The sequence below is a fragment of the Pipistrellus hanaki genome (genome assembly GCF_964339955.1).
Source record: "Pipistrellus hanaki genome assembly, chromosome: 1".
NCBI lineage: Eukaryota > Metazoa > Chordata > Mammalia > Chiroptera > Vespertilionidae > Pipistrellus > Pipistrellus hanaki.
The window spans coordinates 148,169,029-148,192,457 of NC_140503.1; the positions used below are offsets into that span (position 1 = coordinate 148,169,029).

General features: G+C 36.0%; 1 protein-coding gene across 2 annotated transcripts in view; it reads left to right on the forward strand.

The window, feature by feature from the left end:
• DNAJB14 (DnaJ heat shock protein family (Hsp40) member B14) overlaps nt 1-23,429 on the forward strand; it is a 43,686-nt gene that overhangs the window by 13,256 nt on the left and 7,001 nt on the right. Inside the window, exons 2-7 of one of the 2 annotated variants that reach the window (XM_084884485.1) lie at nt 4,440-4,608; nt 13,222-13,367; nt 19,101-19,286; nt 20,831-20,925; nt 21,655-21,764; nt 22,569-22,741. In XM_084884485.1, the coding sequence (XP_084740611.1) occupies nt 4,440-4,608; nt 13,222-13,367; nt 19,101-19,286; nt 20,831-20,925; nt 21,655-21,764; nt 22,569-22,741 (879 nt within the window). The remainder of the gene's footprint in view (nt 1-4,439; nt 4,609-13,221; nt 13,368-19,100; nt 19,287-20,830; nt 20,926-21,654; nt 21,765-22,568; nt 22,742-23,429) is intronic. The other variant, XM_084884486.1, reaches the window with a different exon arrangement.

Below are 23,429 nucleotides of genomic sequence, written 5' to 3' on the forward strand. Positions count from 1 at the left end.
GCTATTTAATTGCTCTGTTTTTATAAGGGAATTTGCAGAGATTTAAATTTTAAGTTGCTGTCACAGCCTACTTCTTGAATTCTCATAAAATTTTTCGTATTTAAAAGTTGTAAACCACTACCTCATGGACTGTGCAGACTTCTGATATCAAAGTTAACATTGTGTTTGTAAATAAGAAACTGCAGTTAAAAACATTCTATATACTACAACATGTCCCTCCAAAAACGTATGCACACTGTAACAGTTGATAGCTGTAGATTCTATTACATAATGAAATGAAATATTTATATATGTAAAATCCTAAGCAACCATTATGACGAAATAACTGGTTGACCAGTCACTATAATGTGCTCTGACCACCAGAGGGCAGACGCTCAAAACAGGAGCTGCCCCTGGCGATCAGTGCACTCCCACAGCCAACCTCCCCTGGCCGGCCAATCTTCCACGGTCCCTCCCTGCCAGCCAGCCAACCTTTTACAGTACCTCCAGTAAGCTGGCCCCAGTTGGCCCCAGTTAGGCCTGGGCAAGATGGCCCCAATCACCGGCCACGCCGAGGGACCCCCACCTGTGCATGTTTGTGCACCGGGCCTCTGGTGTTTTAATAAACTGCCTTTATAGTGTGTATCCATTTTGGGGGGACACCCTGTATATATTATCCTTACCTTGTTAATAACTAATAAATTGTTGTCTAATTAGGAGCCTTTCGGTACCATCTACTACTAGATTGTTATAAAAACACAATTTCTTATGTCTTTGGTGACCTCTTAAATGCATTAGCTAGGGGAAAATATGGTAGAAAGAAGTTTTCACATATATATATATATATATATATATATATATATATATATATAGGAGTAGGCAAACATAGGTTTATAGTTGTAATACAAATAATACAACAATTAATAAATAAAAATATAAAAATAAAATTTTGCATGCTAGCAACTGTAAGCCTATGTTTGCCCACCCTATTAGCTACACTAATAAAAAAGAAAGATGCAAATTGGCCATACCTCTGCAATGCCCACCAGAAAATAAGGAGTAAATATGTAAATTAACCTAACAAAGATGGCAGGTTAATTTGCATACACAGGCTCCTAGCGGCCTGGGTTCCAGGAACATTCTTGGGATCCAGGCCACGCAGAGCCTGTAGGCCCACATGTAGGCCTTGGGCGGCCAGGGTCCCAGAATGCCCCTAGCCATTCATGGCCTATGGGTTTTGGCACTGAGCGGCCGGTGGCGGAGTGGCAAAAGCTTGAGCAAGGCCAGAGTGGACCTGGGTGGGCCCTGCACAAGCCATATCGGAGGCTTGAGCAGAGCCAATGGCCCTGCCCAAACCATGGCAGGGGCTTGATCAGAGCCGGAGGAGGGGGGGAGGGGAGTCCTGCCCAAGCTACAGCACTGGCCTGAGCAGGAGAGCAGGGCAGGCAGGAAGCTTGGCTTCCTTCATTTCTGGGCCAACCCAATTCTCCTGCTTGCTCCAGCTCTGTGGCTGGACACCATCTTGGTTGGGTTAATTTGCATACTCACTCCTGATTGGCTGGTGGGCATGGCTTGGCGTAGTGGAGTGATGGTTAATTTGCATGTTTCTCTTTTTATTAGTGTAGACTAGAGGCCCAGTGCACAAAAATTCATACACTAGGCGTGGGATTCCCTCAGCCTAGTCTGCACCCTCTCACAACCAGGAGCCCTTGGGGGATGTCCAACTGATGGCTTAGGCCTGTGGGGAGCAGGCCTAAACCAGCAATCAGACATCCTTACTGCTGCTGCGGAGGTTAAAAAGGCTCCTGCCACCACAGCTGCACTCGCCAGCCTGGAGCCCAGCCAGGAGCGGCGCTCTCCCTTTGAGAACCATCTTTGTGAGGGCCTGATGGTCAATTAGCATAGTCCCTCTTTATTTGATAGGATAATTCTCTTAAAATATACCATTTAGTAGGTTTTAGTATATTCACAGAGTTAAGTAACCATTACAACAATCACTTTTAGAACATTTTATTTACCTCAAAAGGAAACCCCATGCACATTAGCAATCACTCATTTCTCCCTAATTCCACCCTTCACTTCCCACTAGCTCATTTTTTGAAAACATATTTTTATTGATATAGAGGAAGGGAGGGGAAGATAAAGAAACATAAATGATGAGAGAGAATCTTGATCGACTGTCTCCTACATGACCCCTACTGGGGATTGAGCCTGCAACCCGGGCATGTGCCTTTGACTGGAATCAAACCCAGGACCTTTCAGTCTGCAGGCTGATGCTCTATCCATTGAGCCAAACCAGCTAGGGTCCCACTAGCTCTTGACAATAACTAATCTATTTTCTATCTCTGTAAATCCCCCTGTCCTATATATTTCATATATATGAAATCATGCAATATGGTCTTTAGTGACTTTTTCACTTAGCATGTTTTCAAGGTGTATCTATGTTGCACTGTATATCAGTAGTTCATATATTTTCATTGTCAAACAATATTCCATTGTCTGGGAATATTGCATTTTATTTATCAGCTGATGGACATTGGATTGTTTCCATTCCCACCCACCCCTCACTATCAACAATGATGTTATGAACATTTGTGAACCAGTTTTTGTGTAGATGTATGTTTTAATTTCTCTTAGGTATATACCCATGGATAGGATTGTTGGGTCAAATGGTAATTATATGTTTAGTCTTTTAAAGAACAAACAAATTATTTTTCAAATTTTACATTCTCACCAACAGTATATTAGGATTCCAGGTTTTCCATATCCTTGCCAACACTTTTTATTGTCCATTTTTTTAATTATATCCTAGTAGGTGTGAAGTAGCATGATTTTTTTTAATGTATAGTTTTAACTTATGGAAAGTTTCAAGAATTCATAGGAGAGGGAATAGTGTTATCAGTCCCTGTCACCTTCACATCTTAATGATTATGAGTATGTATGTGGCCAATCTTTTATTTTATATATTCTCTCTACCTTCTCTTTTATGACCCATCAATATTTATATCAAATTCTAGAAATAACTTATTATTTTATACACTTAGTGCTTAGATTTACTTATACATTTATCAAAGTATTTGCTCACCATTTCTTTCTACAGCCTGTCTAGAAGCATTTTTTGTCTTTCTAATATCCAAATATATAAAAAGCCAGGGGCTGTCACAACCAAAACAACTGGATGGATGGCTGCATGGGGCGTCAAGGCTGGCAGGAGGGTTAGTGAGGGACGACCAAACAACTGAACAGCAGGCTGCATGGGGTGACCAGGCCAGCAGAGGGGGAAGTTGGGGGCAACCAGGCCGGCAGGGGGGTGGCAGTTGGGTGTGACCAGGCCAGCTGGGGGGGAGTAGTATGGGGCAACCAGGCTGGCAGGGGGGGACAGTTGGGGGCAACGAGGTTGGCAGGGGAACAGTTAAGGGCGATCAGGCAGGCAGGCAGGTGAGCAGTTACAATCCAGTGGTCCTAGATTGTGAGAGGCATGCCCACCAGGCATGCTGGTTTAGGCTCGATCTTGGGGATATCCCCTAAGGCACATGTGTCAAACACAAGGCCCGCGGGCCAAATCCAGCCCGCCAGGCCTTGCAATGTGGCCCGCACCGCGCTGTCATCACTGCACTCCGCTGTCAGTTTATGACATTGTCAGTTTATGACTGTTCAGTAAACCATTCGGCCCGCAATTTAAGCTGGATTTTAGATTTTGGCCCCTTCTCTGATTGAGTTCGACACCCCTACCCTAAGGGGTCCCCTGTTGGAGTGTACAGTCTGGGCTATGGGAGCCTCCCCCCACACACACATGAATTTCATGCACTGGGCCTCTAGTGTGTGTGTGTGTGTGTGTGTGTGTGTGTGTGTGTATACATACATATACATACATATATATACACATACATATATACACATATAATATGTATATAAATATATATATACATAAATGTGTGTGTGTATATATATATATATATACCCTTTAGAAATCTTAAAAGTAAAATTTTTGGTCTTGTTTATTTGAAAATGTTTCTAATCTGCATTTTTTAGAAAATTGGTGTAGAACTTGAGTTGAAAGTTATTCTTTCTGAGCATTTTGAAGATATTTCAGTGTCTATTAGTTGCCATTTTTGCTGTTGAAGAAATAGGAAGTCTAATTTATGTTTCTTTGTAGATAATCTTATCAACTACTTTTTCTTTGGTATTCCTCAGTTTTATCATAATATGACAAATAAAAGTCCCATAAGTTACAATGATAGTAATTTTGAGCTATTAGCTTTAATTTCTTGTTGTTCTAAATTGTGATCAGTGTTCTGTGAACAATTAAATACATTAGGAACACTTGCTCTCTAAAAAGACGCTATGGAGAATTTTTTATGGAGTAAATGATTCTTAATTCATCAACTTTATAACTTCTCAAGAAGTTATAATGTGTATGTGCCATAAACAGACATAGTGTTTTTTGTATCTCTCTACAGCCCTATTGGAAATAATTATGAAAAATGGAAGCACAGCTGGGAATAGTCCTCATTGCCGAAAACCATCAGGTAGTGCTGATCAAAGCAAGCCTAACTGCACAAAGGACAACACGACTGGTAGTGGTGATGGAAAAGGCTACACCAAAGACCAAATAGATGGAGTTCTCAGGTAGGAATAAATATGACATATTTCAATTACAGTTGCTGCTAATGTAATTTTTAAATGGCATAGCACCTAAAAAATGTTTGAGTTAAAATTCAGTAGAATAGACATTAAGAAATTGAACTCTGGGTATGTTATGTTTTATCTATATTATTAAAGGTCTTTGGTCCTAATGCCATAACGATCAAAGACCAGTGCAGTGAGGTACACGCGGGTGGGCAGGACTGGGGAATTTCACGCACTGAGCTTCTAGTGTTCTTTATAAAATCAGTGTGTAGCCCTAGCCCCGTGGTCGGCAAACTGCGGCTCGCCAGCCACATACAGCTCTTTGGCCCCTTGAGTGTGTTTCTTCCACAAAATACCACGGCCTGGATGAGTCTACTTTAAAGAAGTGGTGTTAGAAGAAGTTTAATTTTAAAAAATGGGGCTCTCAAAAGAAATTTTAACGGTTGTACTGTTGATATTTGGCTCTGTTGACTAATGAGTTTGCTGACCACTGCCCTAGCCGATTTGGTTCAGTGGCTAGAGTTTTGGCCTGCGGACCCAAGGGCCCTGTGTTCAATTTTGGTCAAGGGCATGTACCTGGGTTGCAGGCTCCTCCCCAGTCTGAACCCTGATCGGAGCTTGTGCAGGAGGCAAGCAATTAGTGTGTTCCTCTTACATCAGTATTTCTCTCAGTCTTTCTCTCTTCCACTATCTCTACAAATCAATGGAAAAATATCCTGGGGTGAGGATTAAAAATAAATTTAAAAAATAATAATAAATAATAAACAAAATGAAATCAGTCTATAAACTGCCATCTTTATATTTTTTATAAAGTCAGATTGTACAATACCAACTCTATGGAAGGCTCCATCTTTTTTTTTTTTTTTTTTTTTTAGTACTTCTAGATTATTATTTATATTCTTTACTAAGGTTATCTTTATATATATACTAGAGGCCCGGTGCACAAATTCATCACGGTGATCAGAGCTGATTGGGCTGCCCTCTGGTGGTCATTGTGTGTCATAGCCACTGGCCATTTGTTCGCTTAGGTTTTTATATATATAGATTTATATATAGATAGATAGATAGATATAGATACAGATATGCAAACAGCATAATGTTCTTTTAAGTTTTGTGAATTTATTGGGATGATATCTTGCCCACTCCTGTCAGTTGGCTGTCCCTGATTGGCCCCAATTGGCTCCGATTGTCAGCCAGGCTGAGGGACCTGACCCAGGCACAAATCTGTGCACAATTGCCTCTAGTTGGTTAATAAAATTATATAGGTTTCAGTATTCAATTCTATAATGCATTGTCTATAGATTGTATTGTGTGTTCATAAACATCTTTGATCATCATTTATCCTCCTTTTTACCCTCTCCTACCTCCCTCCACCCACCTTCCCCTCTGGTAACCACCAAATTGTTGTCTGTGTGTATAAGTTGTTATTTTTTATTATTACTAGAGGTCTGGTGCAGGAATTCGTGCACAGGTGGGGGTCCCTCTGGGTGACCTGTAGGAATCCGGCCCTAGCTGTCTTCTCCAGCTTTGCAGCCCCAGCTCGTACCCCCAACTTTGCAGCCCTGCAGCCCTGCGTGGCACCCTTGCTTGGTGCCGCCCAGTCACCTGCTCCACCATCCCACCTGCAGGGTGATTGATTGAAGCTGGCTCCCTCAGCACCTAGGAGCTGGATGGAGGCCCCACCCTCCACCTACACTGCTGGTCACTGTCTGCAGGGCAATAAGTGGGGTGATTGGGCCCCCACTCGCACCCACCTCGGCCTGGTCCCGCCCACTCACCTGCTCCACCATCCTGCTATGGTCCCGCTCTCAACGGGGCCCATTGAGGTTGGCAACAACCCTCCACTGCCGCCCTCAGTCAACACTGCCTCTCCGATGCCTGTCATGTTCCGCGTCACCCTCTGATGGTCAGCACACGTCACAGTGAGCGGTCGAACTCCCAGTCAGATAATTTGCATTAAGCTTTTATTATATAGAAGAATTATTATTACTTAATCCTTTCACCCTTCTCACCCAGCCCCCCAATGTTCTAATTTTATTTTTTTAACTGTCTATTTTCTCTGCGTGTTTTACTTTCACCTCATGATACGCTTCCACTGAAAGCAGAAGAATTAAATAGAGTTGAAAAATTATGAACTGGGTTTTAGAGATTTTACTAGTTTTATAATTAAGAAAAAATTTTCTGGAAATCAGATGAACCTCTGAGTATGACACACTAGAGAAAATACTGTTTTGCTTCCTGCTACAACTTTAGGAAGCTATATTGATGTGGTGTTAATGTTGCTCTCTAGAGAAACTAAAGTATAAGGATAAAGGACCCTGAACAGTGATTAATCAGGTAATTCACACAGAGAATGAATTAAATCAAGTGACTTAGCTAAAGTGAAGAGTCGGTAAAACTAGTCTTTTTGCCTTTTCTTATCTCTTTTATTCTTTTCTTTTTTCTTCATTCTTGCTTTTTAGTTTATTCTATTTTTACTCACCATAATTTGAAATTAAAATAATTTAAAATAAAATAGCAATTTCTTACGTATTTTGCTTTTTTCCTTATATATTTAGATGCTAAAACTTGATGTAAAAGAATCCCTAATTATGGCAAAGCCGTGACAAAGGGTATTTGATTAGCATGGAGGGTAATGAGACACTTTAAGAAGAGGAGTAATGTTGCCCAGCTGCTGTGGCTCAGCAGTTGAGCATCGATGCAGGAGCCAGGATATCACTGGTTAGATTTCTGATCTGGGCACATGCCCACGTTTCAGGCTCGATCTCCAGTAGGTGCATACAGGAGGCAGTCGATAAATGATGTTTCTCTCATCAATGTTTATATCTTTCTGTCCCTCTCCCTTCCTCTTTCTAAAAATCAATAGAAACATATTAAAAAGAAAAAGAATATAAGTAGTGTTGTTAACCACACTTTTATAACTCTAGTATTTTGTCAGGGATGGCTAAGAAAGTGAGAAAGTGAATACATGAGACTTGCTTTTGAATTTCTTTAAGAAAAAGCTTTAATTAACCAATGTGTTGAAATGCACTCCCAAGAAAACATACCTATTTGAAAAAAAAATTTCATTTTTTGTAGAAATTGCTCTTTTGGGGGAGAACATGTCCTCAATGAAAGACCTAAATAAAGTTAATTGTATACATGTCATTTTTACTTAGAATCATCTCGTGATTTTTTTAAGAAAGACTATAGAATCACCTATATATTTGAAAATGTAATTTAAACATACAGTTGAAGTTTTTGGCGAACAGGAATATTCTAAATCTGGTTTAAAAAAAAATCTTTGTTTAAAATTTTCTCTACTCTAACTTTGAAGGGAGGAGTACATCATAGTAGCAGTCAAACTCCCAGTAGAAATGAGGCATGGTAAAAATGCTTTTTTTTTTTTTTTGCTATCTCTTTGTTCTAGTATTTAGGGGACATCTTAAGAGTGGAAGAAAGAAAGATGATTGTGAGTACAGATACATTTGTATATGGTCAGAGTTGGCCAGATGGAAACATAAAATGTTAAGGGAGTTTCTGTCAGTTGGCTTCTATACTCTCTGAAATTGGAGATGAGGTTATCTTTTGAGAGTTAGGAAAAAAGAGATGAGATTGAAAGCTGGAGGAGAATGGTAAAAGAATGAAATATTTGCAGAGCAAAAAAGCAGAGGGAATGGAAAGATTGCTGGTTAGCATTTGGGACCCAGCTATGCTTGAGATCATGAATTCTTATCTGGAAGAAGTATTAGCTTAGTAGTATACCTACATGAGAAATTGTTTCTCTGCTCAATAATTTTATTATACATTTTTTATTAAGAAATTTAGTTATTTTTCGCTTTGGGGACTAAATATGATTGAAACATCCTAATATATAAAAACCCTGGGTCTGTCACACCCATACTGACCGGGAGGCTCGACCAACTGAAAGTCAGCCCTTCAGGCATCTCTGAGTCGTCGTGGCGACCAGTGCTGACTGCTATGGCTACAGACATGGTGACCCAGTACTGACTGCGGGGCCTGCGAATCAGGCCCAGAGAGTGGCCTGAAGAGAGAAGCAGGGTCTGAATTGCATCCTCTGTGGCAGGTACTGATCAGCACTTGCTTCTTTCTTTAGCTCTAGGCCTGGTCAGAAGCCGCATCTCCATTTCTCTCCAGGCCTCCACCAGGGCTGCTGATCAGCCCTGCCTTTCTGATTAGGCCCTGTTGATAGGCCCAGAGACCCTGACTGGCATAAGAACCAACCAATCAGAACCAAATCTGGGTCAACTGTGAAGAGCCAATGGTTGCTTAGGAGGCAGAGCTGCCTGGCATAGAAACCGACCAATCAGAACCAAATGGGTGGCAGAGAGCAGTTGGGGGTAAAATCAGGCTGGCAAGGGAAGGCAGTTGGGGGCTATCAGGCCAGCAGAGGAGCAGTAAGGTGTTAATCAGGCCAGCAGGGGAATGGTTAGGGGGTAATCAGGCTGGCAGGCAGGCAGGTAGGCAGGTGAGCAGTTAAGAGCCAGCAGTCCCAGATTGTGAGAGTGATGTCTGATGCTGGTTTAGGCCTGATCTCACAGGCAGTCAGACATCCCCTGATGAGTCCCAGATTGGAGAGGGTACAGGTTGAACTGAGGGACACCCCACCCCCAGTGCACAAATTTCGTGCACCAGGCCTCTATTTCTTAAAGAGAATCCCTAACTTATTCAAAATACTTAGTTAATAACTTTATAAGAGTTGATTAGTTCAATCGTGGAACACGTATTCATTATATTAGTCTTCCTAAGTATTGCTTTAGTGAGGTTAACAGATCACCAGCAAACACTTACATGCTGTATGTTTTTGTTTTTGTTTTACCTATACACAGGGGATTTTTCAGAAGAAAGTTATCTTGTTGTTAGCACAATTATGCAAACAAGTTGCTCAGTGACAATTTGGCTCAATGGGAGAAGCCATGCAATAATGCTGCATCTATTACATAAGTAAGACTAGCTTACAATAAGACCGAAGAAAAAGGGATATAACTTTGTAAAAGTAACTTTCTGTGAAACTAAGCACATAACAATGAATTGAGGTATAATATATTGAAATATATTGAGTTGAAATATATTGAAAATCTGAGGAAAAGGTGTCATGGATCTAATATGAAAGATTTTTAATATCTCATTTTTAAAAGTCCATCTATTTTAACAAGATGAGTGTGAAATCATTAACTGGACTGTCTTTATAGTTATTTATTCAAAACACTTCTGTATAGCCGTTAGGTAATTTGAATGATGGGGATTTTTTTTTTGATTTTTTACAGAGAGGAAGAGAGAGAGAGAGAGCTAGAAACGTCGATGAGAGAGAAACATCGACCAGCTGCCTCTTGCACACCCCCTACTGGGGATGTGCCCGCAACCAATGTACATGCCCTTGACCGGAATTGAACCTGGGACCTTTCAGTCCACAGGCGACGCTCTACCACTGAGCCAAACCGGCTTTGGCTGAATGATGGGGATTTTATTAGGATATGATTTAAATTGTAGTTCTTTAAATGAAAAGAAATTATTTTGCTAAACTTATAAAATAAATAAACCTTTGCCTCCAAGAATAAACGTTTCCTTAAACACTAATAAATATGGAATCTATTTAAATAACCATCTATATTATATTTAAAAAAAGAATTGAAAAAAGACCCTCTTCCCCTGCCCACAAGGTAAATAAGAAACAGTGCCTGCCTTCAAGGGACCTAAGTCTAGAAAGACTAGTCAGGCATGTAGACAGGTAGCAGCAGTGCAGTGTGGTAATTGCTGGAATAGGGCTAAGTTCCAAGAGCTGTGAGAGGCTCTGAGAGGGTCACCAACCTAGTCTTGAGGATTTTTTGAGAGAAAGAGCCAAGTGAGTTTGAAGAAGTGGTAGAAACTAAGCAAGAACGGAGGCAGAGAACACATGTTCTGGCACGGAAAGACATTTGAAAACATTTTAGAGGGAAAAAAGTGAGTTTAAACCCTTATTAGAAAAGCAAATTGCAAGGAAGGAGATGGTTAGTTCCTCTGGAGTCTGAGGAGGTTCCTTTTCTTCTTCATTCTGGCTCTCAACAAGATTTTTAAGTTGTACAAACTGATATTTGAATTCTTACTCGTACCTTTCCTAATCACTGTAGCAGGCCTCCTCTTCCATTCCTATTGCCACTTTACTTTTCTCTAAATATTCATCACCATGTGATATACTTCATATTTTACTTGTATATCTGTTCATTGCCTGGTCCTGTCCCAATTGTAAATTGAATGTGAGCAGGCATTTTTTGTATTGTTTTATTCCCCACTATAGCCTCTGAAACAGCATTTAGCAGAAAGTAGATGTTCAGTAAATTTTTGTTGAAGAAATAAGTCCTGGTTTCTTCCCATCTATTACTTCGTTATATGACTTGGCAATTTACTTAACCTCTCAAAGCCTTGATTTCCTCATTGGTTAATTAGAAATAAAATCTACCTAATGAGGAGTAAATGAGATAATTTATGTAAAATAATCAACATAAGATTCTACAATTCTCTATGTGAAAATTTGCTGGACCAGATATAGTTTGTAATTTGAATCATTCATATTTAGAAAGGTAATAAGAAGTATGCATTATACGTAACGTAACTGGTAAGCAGCTCAATCAACATAAGATTCTACAATTCTCTATGTGAAAATTTAGTGGACCAGATATAGTTTGTAATTTGAATCATTCATATTTAGAAAGGTAATAAGAAGTATGCATTATACGTTACATAACTGGTAAGCAGCTCGGACCCTAACGGTAACATTTCTGCAACAAAACATACAACTATTCACTTAAATGGGATATATGAAGACTGTGTAGCAGTTTCACATTGTTCAGGTCAAATTTTACCTTTAAGAGTTCAAGTCAGGTTTTTGCAATCAGATTGTTAATAGAATAATTTAACATTTTTCCAGAGCTTATTAGAACATGGATATTCTTAATGGATATTGGAGCATGGATACTGCTTTTAAAGCAATTTTACTATACCCTTTTTAGAAGTCTGTGTCTGACACACAGTAGGTGTTCTATAAATGTTCCCTTCCCCTTTTTTCTATTGCATAGTTTTTAATCATATTCAGGAGAGTGAGTTTCTTCTATGGTGGGATCATTTTTTGTTTTGTTCACAAATGTATCTTAAATGCCTGGACACTATCTGGGACATAGTTGGTACTCAATAAATATTATTGACCAAATAAAGAAAATGTCATATTCATGAAATAATATTGACTTGTGTTAATATTTGTTATCTAAAGTAGAAAAATCCAATTATAATTATCATTATTATAAAGAAGGATTGGGCATCAGATTTTAATTTGTAATAATGGAAAAATTTCTATAATTTTAGTTATATAAGGTCTTCTTTCTTTTTTTCTCCCTATTTTACAAACCAAATGATAAATGATTTCATTATAAAAGAAGAGCTTTATGCTCATTTATTCCAGAAATATTTACTGAGAGCCTATCATGTACCAAGCGGTATGATGAGTAATATATTTAGTAGTTTAAAAAACGATCAATCCTGTCTCTCTTCTTTGAAAACTTTGAGTCAGTGTTTGAAATACTTTTGCTGCCAGTGAACAATTATACCTCAAATATCTTTTTACCTGTTTCTACCTCTGTCATCAAGCCACCTACACGTGGAACACATCTAGAGTCATAAAGTCGGCTACAAAAATGTATATGATGTAACTGGATTTTAGTGAATAAAAATTTTTAGGTTGTGAGAGAATGTTAGGATCCAAAAGTATTAATTTTCTCAGTCCCATTTAGAATATTTCTTTTCCTAATATACTTTAAAGACTCTGGCTTTAAATCAATTACATCTTTAGGGTTATAAACTATGTAAGTACAATAGGACCTTGGATAATGATTCATTCAACATTGTTTCATTATAACATTGATGAGATGTTATAATGTAGGAACTTAACTCTTGTTTATGTAAATTAGCCTATGGTAAAATTTGTTTTGTTACACATCATTTTGCTAAGACACAAAACCACATCAAGTGAGGACTTACTGTAATCTTTAAAAATATGCTTATCACAATGAAAATGGGAGTAACAAATATTTTTGTGTCCCAAGATATATTTTATCATGAGATTTTATCTTTCACCAATGAATTCTCTTTAGCATGGCCAAGATGAATTGACTTGCCTTGACACTTAAACCATAGTGTGCTGTGATTGTTTTTACATGCACTAAACTGTTGTTTGATATTTGGTTAGGTATACATTACAGGACAACAAAACTCTTAAGTGTAACATAGACTGTTCTTTAGCTGCAATGTACTTGTGAGGATTATTGAATTTCTTTATGCTTATCCTTTTTGCTCTGTCCTTCACCCACAGTTGTTACGGATTTTGCTTTACTTCTATGTAGTTCTGATAAATTACACCAAGGACATTCTCATGGTCAACTCTTCTTAGACTGGGAAGAAGTTGGAGCAATGGTCTGGTCAAAAAACAGATGAAAGCATTAACCCTTAATAGGATAAGCTATCATTTGATATTGAGGAAACAATCCACAGACAGTTCTTTATACTCTTCTAATAAATAAAACATTGGAGCTATTACATAAACTTCTTCCTTGAAATTTTCATTATAACACACTCTCTTGTTCACAGCATAAACAAATGTAAAAATTACTATGAAGTACTTGGAGTTACCAAAGATGCTGGTGATGAAGATTTGAAAAAAGCTTATAGAAAGCTTGCTTTGAAGTTTCATCCAGACAAAAACCATGCACCTGGAGCAACAGATGCTTTTAAAAGTAAAGTAAACCCTTTAAAGCAATTTTACCAAGCTCTTCTTAGAAGCCAGTTAGTGTTTCAGAATATTAAATTCTGCCTTTAGTCTGGTGCCTAGAAGCCAGCATAAGGGTCCTCAAAATCCTTTAAAACTTCACTATGAACTTGTTCTAAGAGCCAAACAAATGCAGTTTGGTTTCATGAAAGCAACATGCTTTCTAATTTACTGCGCACAGTGGGTAATGATTATGCATGAGCCTCTAGCGTATTACCATCTGGTTCTAAGGGAACTAAAAGGAAAATAGAGATTTTGTGAGTTTTTTAGATATTAGAAATATTAAGGTATTAGAATTGGGAAATTACTTGGAATTGCTATCTGCCCAGTGATTTTACATTTCTATCAACTCTGGCCAAGTTTTGTATTTTTTATATGTAGTTCTAACTAATGTGACTTTTTTCTTTTTAATTATTAGTTTCATTTGTCTGGCCTACTCTTTATTTGTCTTAATTTATCAATATTATTTTTGGGGGTCTATTTAGGAAATAAACATAAAATAACTGATTTTGTAATTTCATATTTTGCTCTATAGAAATCACTCAATAATTAACTTCTAGTTCATAGGAAAATGCTTAAATTTATGATTATTTGTTTTTATGAATTTGGCATTTATAGAGCCAAGTACAATGCTTACAATGAAATAAATGCTGAAATCTTGGAATAATAGGAAGGATATACTCATTTTTAAAATATTTCTAAAAGATAGAGGACTCAATTGATTTTTCCTGCAAAACGGTTTCCAAATGGTTTTATTTCTTAAAGGAAGTGGCCAAGCAAAATGTGTTTGGGATTGTTAATATATTCCAATAAAAACAGCCGCCAAAGTGATACTAAGTGAAAGTAAAATAATCACCATGACTGAGCCTTCTCTGTTTGTTTCCTTAAATTAATGGTGTCTTGGGTAGTACAGGAAATTTTTCTTTACTCAAAAACACTAATTTAACTCTAGCATATATGCCCCCAAAAGTTAAGGCAAAATTTTCACATTATGAATTAAAATTAAAATAACTTAATATTTTTATTTTTTATTTTTAGTTTTTTATATATTTTATTGATCTTTTATTGAGAAGAAAGGAGAAGGATAGAGCGTTAGAAACATCGATGAGAGAGAATCATCAATCAGCTGTCTCCTGCACACCTCCTACTGGGGATATGCCTGCAACTAAGGTACATGCCCTTGACCAGAATAGAACCTGGGACCCTTTAGTCCCCAGGCTAACGCTCTATCCCATGAGCCAAACTGGCTAAGGCATATTTTTTGTTTTTCAAACATTTAAAAACATAGCGGCAGTGAGTTATTTGCATGTTTGTGATCTGCTAGGTGATATCATTATTCATGTTGAGAAAGTTAAGCTGCTTTTTTTCTCCCATTTCTGCACTGAAGTCATGTTAGCATTATTGGTTTTGGAATAACAATAAGTGGATCTACCAATATTTGTATAGCCTGTGTTGTATTTTGAGGTGGTGAACAGCATAAATGTTTCCCTAGCTAGACACCCAGAAGGAGTTTAACAAAGATGATTCGTTATACTTTGGTTTTAGTATATTTTAGATTTCAATATTCTGCTTTACAAAATTAGAAAGTTAATATTTACCAACATGCTAGAAGTTTATTTATCTCTAGAGGAAAGACTTACATTATCCAGTATGCAGGAGATTATCTATAAATCAGAATGCCAATTAATCCCAAAGAAGATTAGAATAGGGAGTTTTTTATGAGCCCATTTTTCATTGAGTGAAAACTGCATAGAAAACCCAAATTGTAATCTATAGATAGTTGGTGAGTAAAGGCAGTTAATTAGAAAATATTACATCTAGTGTCATCATACAGAAATGACAAGTTTCATTCATCCAGCACACGGGATCTTTTCATTACCTTTTGGGTCATCTTACTTTAATTTTAACCAGTCATACCTAACTTCTGTTTTGAAGATAACCAAGCTGTTTCTTCTAAGCAAGACTAAAGATAAATATAGGTAAATATAGGTTGATTGCTCTGTAATTACCAAAACATTTTTTTCAGAACATGAAACCACTTGCTTTTAATTTCCTCTTAGAAAAAGAGGGATAGCCGAAACCGGTTTGGCTCAGTGGATAGAGTGTCGGCCTGCGGACTGAAAGGTCCCGGGTTCGATTCCGGTCAAGAGCATGTACCTTAGTTGCGGGCACATCCCCAGTAGCGGGTGTGCAAGAGGCAGCTGATCGATGATTCTCTCTCATCGATGTTTCTCTAACTCTCTATCCCTCTCTCTTCCTCTCTGTAAAAAAATCAATAAAATATATTTAAAAAAGAAAAAGAAAAGAAAAAGGGGGATAATTGGTCTAGGGAATTAAATTAGTACAGATATTTTCTTTTGTGTTTTGTAAAGCTTTAAAAATAAAAGGTTCCAACAAGGAGGGTAGAGTAAATGGACTTTCAAGTTCATGTGGCTGTTTGTTCTTTACAGTTAGGATTTTAAGTTTCTCAGAGCACGGAATATTTTATATATATATATATATATTTTATTGATTTTGTACAGAGAGGAAGGGAGAGAGATAGAGAGTTAGAAACATCGATGAGAGAGAGTCATCGATCAGCTGCCTCTTGCACACCCCCTACTGGGGATATGCCCGCAACCAAGGTACATGCCCTTGACCGGAATCGAACCTGGGACCCTTCAGTCCCCAAGTCGACGCTCTATCCACTGAGCCAAACCGGTCCTGGCTTTATTTATATTTTGAGAGTGATTGCATAATATGTATAAGCACACTTTAAAGCAATACTTGACTGAAATACTTCCCTTCTATTTGACCTGGATATTTTCAAAACAGTAACATTGTCTTTAGAGAATTTTAGACACTATCTGAATAGTATTTGTGTGTTTTTATGTATACATGAATGTCATAAAAAGGGACATGATTTAGCTTGTAAAATAAGAATGGATCAGAGATATTGCCTGTGTTAGGTCTGGTACAATATTTTTAATATCTAGAGTGTATCTCTAAACATAAGTCAATTCTGCTCTTTAGCCTAATTCTTATAGACAATATGAGAATATGAAACACCCTCTTACTCAAAGAATTTGTCATTCATAAAAGGGAGTCAAGTCTTATAGACTACATTTGAAATAATAATAATACTTAACATTTGGCAAGCATTTTATAGTTTTTTATTTAATGCTTATTAAATACTAGTGACCCAGTGCATGAATTTATGCACATTGAAAGGAAATTAAGTAGGATAAATATTTTAATATCGCTGTTCGCCATTTCTCTATAATAGAAATGTCAACCAAAGTCATGATCAACAATGACAGGTCGAAACACACGCGTGCAATTGGTGGCAGTGAGAGCCTTATATGTATTGTTCATGTGCAAGTCAACTTAGCCTTTTATAGATAAAGTATAAACTTGCTTAATTAGACCTACTTTCTGATTTAGCTAAACTTTTTCCAGCCCAGTGAAGCACCCCAACTTCTCTTTAAGTAATTGTCAGCACCACAGCAGTAAATGTCAACACGAAGCAGATTATTATTGTAGATTAGGCAGGGAGAACAAAGGGTAAAATATTTACTGTAGCAATGTTTGACTATATTCTGTGCAGTGAGAAAACCTGAAGTCGTTTTTAAGGTCCACCATTTCTTACCTCTTTTTAATTGGGTCAAGTTTCTAAGCTTTCCAAATCTCTGTTTTCTGGATAATGAAAAGAAAATACAATAGGATTTCACTGAGTCTCCTCTCTACCTACTCCAGGACTTCTGTGAGGATCAAATGAGATGAGGCACGATTAAGTTCTAAAACTTATATTATTAAGGGAAATACAACTTTGGCAGATATTGATAGCTATGCTTTTTTTGTAGGTATGGGTTAAAACCTTGGTGTTGTTTGTCAGTACATTGTTTGGATCTCTGATTACTAGTATGCTTCCACATTGGAGCAACTTTATAAAGGATAGCTGTATTTCTAAGCATTGATCTGTCTGAAATCTGAAGAAAGTTTTGTACCATCTCTTCAAATAAAAGGATCATCCACCTAATTTTTCATACATTAGAGTTCACATACCATCAGAGACATATCTTTGAAATCCAGATTTAAGAAGCCCTATCAGAAGAAAAGTTCCAGAGTATCTGTATCATTAATTTCAGTGATAGGTGATCAGCCCAAAACAACTGCCTAATGAGCATCTGTTTGCTTGCACAGTACCTATGGCAGCCACCACAAGGGACTCAAAAAGTATTTTTAAAATATCCCTTATTGCAAGAGGTGTATGTGATCTAGTTTAAAAAGGAAACTAAATGATTATTAGAAGTGTCAGAATGGTAGTTTCTGCTTTTGTAAATTACAGTAAGACATTTTAATAACCTATGTACAATTGCTTCTTTTTTTAAATAATTTTTAAAAAGTCTTCCATTACATTTAACATACAATATTATATTAGTTTCAGGTGTACAACCTAGTCATAAGACATTTATATAACCTATGAAGTGGTTACTCTGATACCGTTGCCTCTCATATGGGAGTATGAAAGAGAATTCTTTATAAATAAGTATGAAGAAAGTAACAAAATGAGATGGGAAAACTAGAGACTATCTGGATACATTCAAAAGTGGCTCAGTGGGTGAGCATCAGCCTATGAACCAGGAGGTCATGGTTTTATAACCATCAGGGCACATGCCCAGGTTGTGGCTTGATCCCCAGTAGGGGGCATACAAATGGCAGCCCATCAATAATTCTCTCTCATCGCTGATGTTTCTCTCTCTCTCTCCCTCTCCCTTTGTCTCTGAAATCAATAAAAATATATTAAATAAGCCAAAACTGGTTTGGCTCAGAGGATAGAGCATCAGCCTGCGGACTGAAGGATCCCGGGTTCGATTCCGGTCAAGGGCATGTACCTTGGTTGCAGGCATATCCCCAATGAGGGGTGTGCAAGAGGCAGCTGATCGATGTATCTCTCTCATCAATGTTTCTAACTCTCTATCCCCATCTCTTCCTCTCTGTAAAATCAGTAAAATATATTTTTTTAAAAAGAAAAAAAATATATTAAATAAAAACAAATTTAGACTTTATACTGAACTACTGGAATAATGCAGTGAAAAAGACATAGCTTCTTCTCTCATGAAGTTTACAGTTTTAAGAGGAATACATTTTTCAGAAATAGAATAAAAATAACTCATTCTGGGCTGGAGTATGCAAATAACAAAAATATATTATGTAGGTTGCATAGAGTTGACTTGCTAAAAAGCTTTTTTGACATTGAACAAGTTTCCTAATCTTGAGCCTTATGAGGCTCATTTGTACCATGGGCATAATAATGAATAATATATAAGGTTTGGGGTTCAGAGCCTGGCAGTAGTACCTACTACTTACTATTATTATTGGTCTGAATGGCACTAATGAATAACTAGATCAGGATACTCAAAAGTGAAGAAGCAGATTGTTAGGGGATGAAGCCCAATAGTAAGAAAGTAAGATGGACATTTCCTTACATTTAAGGCAGTAGGGAGACTTGCTTGTCTACTATAAAGAATTGTATTGGGAGGTAATAAGATGTGTAATTGCAGGCAAGTATATCATCTTTACAAGAAAGTGTTACTGTTTTACTATTTTGTTGATGAGCCTCAAATAGTTTTTGTTATTGTTAACATAACAGTTTTTATATGGGGCAGTCTTTCGTAATATAAAAACTTTGCTTACCAACTCTTACTCATTACTTTTTCAGAGATTGGAAATGCTTATGCTATTTTAAGCAATCCAGAAAAACGAAAACAGTATGACCTCACAGGCAATGAAGAACAAGCATGTAATCCACAAAACAATGGTAGATTTAATTTCCATAGAGGTTGTGAAGCTGATATAACTCCGGAAGACTTGTTTAATATATTTTTTGGTGGTGGATTTCCCTCAGGTATTTTAATGTTAATTATAAGTGTTATATTTTATGAAGCTAGAGATTCTTACTTCCAGGTAGGCTATTTAGTGATTTATCTACCTTCTTGCCTGTATTTCTTACAGCATTATTATCCTGTGATGGTTTTTTATGAAAGTAAAGAAAAATGTTATACTCATTATTTTTACTATAAGTCTGCCTTTTTCCTAGGACATAATTTAAATTAAAAGAAAATATGAAGAGTACCAATTTTCTATATTTTACATAAAGCTGAAGAAAGGATATAAGTAGGAAATCCAGTGATAATGTCTTAGTTAAGTGCAATTATGGCTATGGATAACTATTTGACATTGATTCTCTGGAAATCTTTGTATATATTATAATATTACAGATTGTTAATTTTGATATATGTGGAAGTGCTTTCCATTGAAATATTAAAATGTCTGATTTATAAGTTATATAAAAAGTGAGTGGGTTTTAAAAATTATATTGGAATAGAAATAATTACTTGAACTAGGCTATCAAAGTAAAATATTGTAGAGTAATACTAAATGAATAGATTTTATAATACTAGCATAAGTAGTATTATGCTAGTTTATATTTACTGTGAGTTGTTGTATGGAAATTAATTTTCTTTAAGAGCAGCTCTTCTTAGGTGTTTATAATTAAAGCTCCGGTCTTTTTTTTACAACATTTCCTTAAGGTTCTAAGTTAAACATCCTATTCAAAATTAGGAGAACTTTTATAAACACAGCAATATAATTTGGTCTGGTGGCCCTGTCTGAATTTTTCTGAGAAAGATTGTAGTCATAGATAGGACATTTTATAAAGAATCCTTGAAGGACAGAGAATGGGTAAATACATATGAATGACTGAAAATATAACCTGCATTTTTAAATATTAGGATATATATCTCAGAAAAAATATTCAGACTAAAAATATGCTAGGAACAATTAAATATTTTTTAGGTAGTAGTGAATTTTCTGATAGTATTTTCACAGTTCTTTTTTTGCCTTTGTAATATAGCTTGTTTTGTCAGTTGTAGCTATTTCTGGTTGGTCACGTTATTTGAAAACAACTTGAATATCCGTAAGAAGGAGAATATTTGAATAAATTGTGGCTTACCTCTATCATAGTGTAGTCTACAACTATTTTTAAAAATAATTTTTTATTTTTAGATATATTTGTGATTAGTTGATAAATGCAGAGTGCGGGGTTTCAGAGAAGTGACCCAAGGTTCATAAAAGCAAGCAACCACAACAAAAGTTCTCTGTGTATGCATATTAGGGAATAACTTAGATTCTGGTTTTCATAAAGAGAGAATTCTACTTTACTTAAAGGAAGCAAAGTCTGGGAAGAATCATTCCTATTTCCCTTCATCCTTCACTCATAAAAGGAGAAGCCAATTAAACATTCACTGCTCAAACATGTATTATTTTGGTAACTTTTAAAAATTTAAATATTACAAATATAAATAAAACTAAAAGTATTTTCTTCGTAAAAAATATGATTTTTAAAAATCATAATTGCTCTCCCTAATTTAACCTTTTAATTTTCTCTAGGTAATGTACATTCATTTTCAAATGGGCAAGCTGGTTATAGCCATCAACATCAGCATCGGCATAGTGGACATGAAAGAGAAGAAGAAAGAGGAGATGTATGTTTATGATATGTTTAGAAATTATAAAATGGCAAATTTCAGCTCAGGAAAAGCAATTCGAGTTGTCTGAAAATAGAGCTAGTTTTTCTAAAAGGAAGTAATGAGTTTTCTCTTACCAGAGTCATTCAACAGAGACTAGAATATTCCTTAGAGATATTAGGGGAGCAGGAAGGGTGGTTGGGCAATATGAAGCCTTTAGATTTGGTATTCTGTGATTCTAACGAAGGTAATCTGCAGTGTGTATATTTTGAAGGTTACTTTTCATTTAGTCCTAAAGAATTTAGAATTTATACTGAAAAACTTAAATTGGATATAACAGTTATACCTGATTGCATATAGCAATTAGATCACATGAAGTGGAAAGAGCACTAGACTAGAAATTAAAAGGCCTGGGCACCTACTCTACCATTCAATCTTCCAGTGCTCTCTCTACCTTCACATCCAGAGTAGAAATGCAGCCTGTTGCCTATTGATAGAATCTGTGGGTGTGAAAGAGAGAAGTTCTCATCTGTAAAATAAGATCAGGTTGTTTCAGTGTTTTCCAAATCAGGATTACTAAGTGAAGCACCAGAAAGCTAAATTTTTAAGAATCACCTCAGGAAATTGTTATGTTCAGGCAGATTTGAAATGATCTCTAATGGCCCTTCTGCCCCTAAAAATGCATAACAACTGTTGGATTATTGATAACTAGTTATAATTTGTTATTCTTTGATGATCTTTTTACAGGGAGGCTTTTCTGTGTTTATCCAGCTGATGCCCATTATTGTATTGATCCTTGTGTCATTATTAAGCCAACTGATGGTCTCTAATCCTCCTTATTCCTTATATCCCAGATCGTAAGTAGTTGTGAAGTTTTGTAAATAAGAATTATTGTTTTTATCTGACTTTCATTAAAAGGCCTTGTGATTTTTTTAAAACTTTTAAGTGCCAAATCTTCTGTGACTACAAGTATACCAGGTTTTAAAATGTCTAATTTTAAAATAGTTACTCAAGTGATACATTTATAATATGTTGTTAGTTTATATCTGTTCCATTATGGATAAGGACAGTACTATATTTGAACTTGATAGCAATTTCATGTAATAAGTAATGGCATTAAAGGAAAAGCACTTTAAAAGACAAAAATAGAATTGTCATTAATCTTACAGAGATTTGTGTTATTAAGGAGGGAATGATTTCACTTTTCTGTTTGTTAAATATTAAGTAAAAACATATTTGTTATATGAAACATTTTTCCATAATATATTTGATATATGAGGTCCGTATATAAAAGAAATTTAATGCAGCATCTATTCTAGAAAACTTTAGTGTAATACAATGAATATATAGGAAACTTTGTAAAATCATACTGCCAATGATTTTACAGTATTAAAAGCATTGGTATAAAAAGAAGAAATAACTTTATATTTCTTCCACATAAGATTTTTATTCACTAAAAATTGAGAAAACTTATAAGAACATAGTATATTAAAATATGATTACTTTTTTATTACATGAATGGTAGTATTTGTGAATTTGAGATAATGTAAATAAGTGATTACCAATAATTTTAATTTTTAATTATTTTTGTTAGCTTGGTTTATAGTAGATCAGCATGTAAAATTTTAATTAAAAATAATGATCAAGCATTTCTTTTACAGTGGATCAGGGCAAACTATTAAAATGCAGACAGAAAACTTAGGTGTCGCTTATTATGTCAACAAGGACTTTAAAAATGAATATAAAGGAATGTTATTACAAAAGGTAGAAAAGAGTGTGGAAGAAGATTATGTGACTAATATTCGAGATAATTGCTGGAAAGAAAGACAACAGAGTAAGTTAATCAAATGTTTAACATTTAAAAACTTATTCAAAATCTTGGAAAGTGATTACTGTAGATCTTCTTACTTAAGGAATGTTCTAGAATTGCCTATTATATAATCAGAACTCAATTCTTAAACGGGACAGTATTTTTTAATGTACATGTGGCCTGTAACAGTATTCCTAATATAGCAAGGACTTAAATGGTATTTGTGTTACTGTTGTCATCAATAAATATTAGGTTGAATAAGTGAATATCATCATCATTGGGATAATTGTTGAAATTGAATGTGGACTACATATTAGCTGGTATGATATCATTGTTAACTTTCTGAATTTGAAAATAGTATTGTGATTATATAAGTGAGTGCCATTGTTCTTAAGAAAAATATGCTCAAGTAATTAGGAATGAAAGGTCATGATGTCTGTAACTTATTCTCAAATGGTTCTAGAAAGTAGTAATAACCACCACAACAATCACAATAGCTTTTATTGTAGAGGCAGTAAAAGCAAAATTGACAAAAAGTGAGGATAGGTTTGAATTTTTCAAAATAAAATCCAATAAATTCAGTACATAGTGATTTTGAATGAAGATGGAAGTGAGAGGGACTCAGAATAACATCAGTTAATATCAGTGAATGTTTTACTAGTTAAGTAAAATGAGATTATCTTCTTTGCAAATTAATACCATCAATAAGATT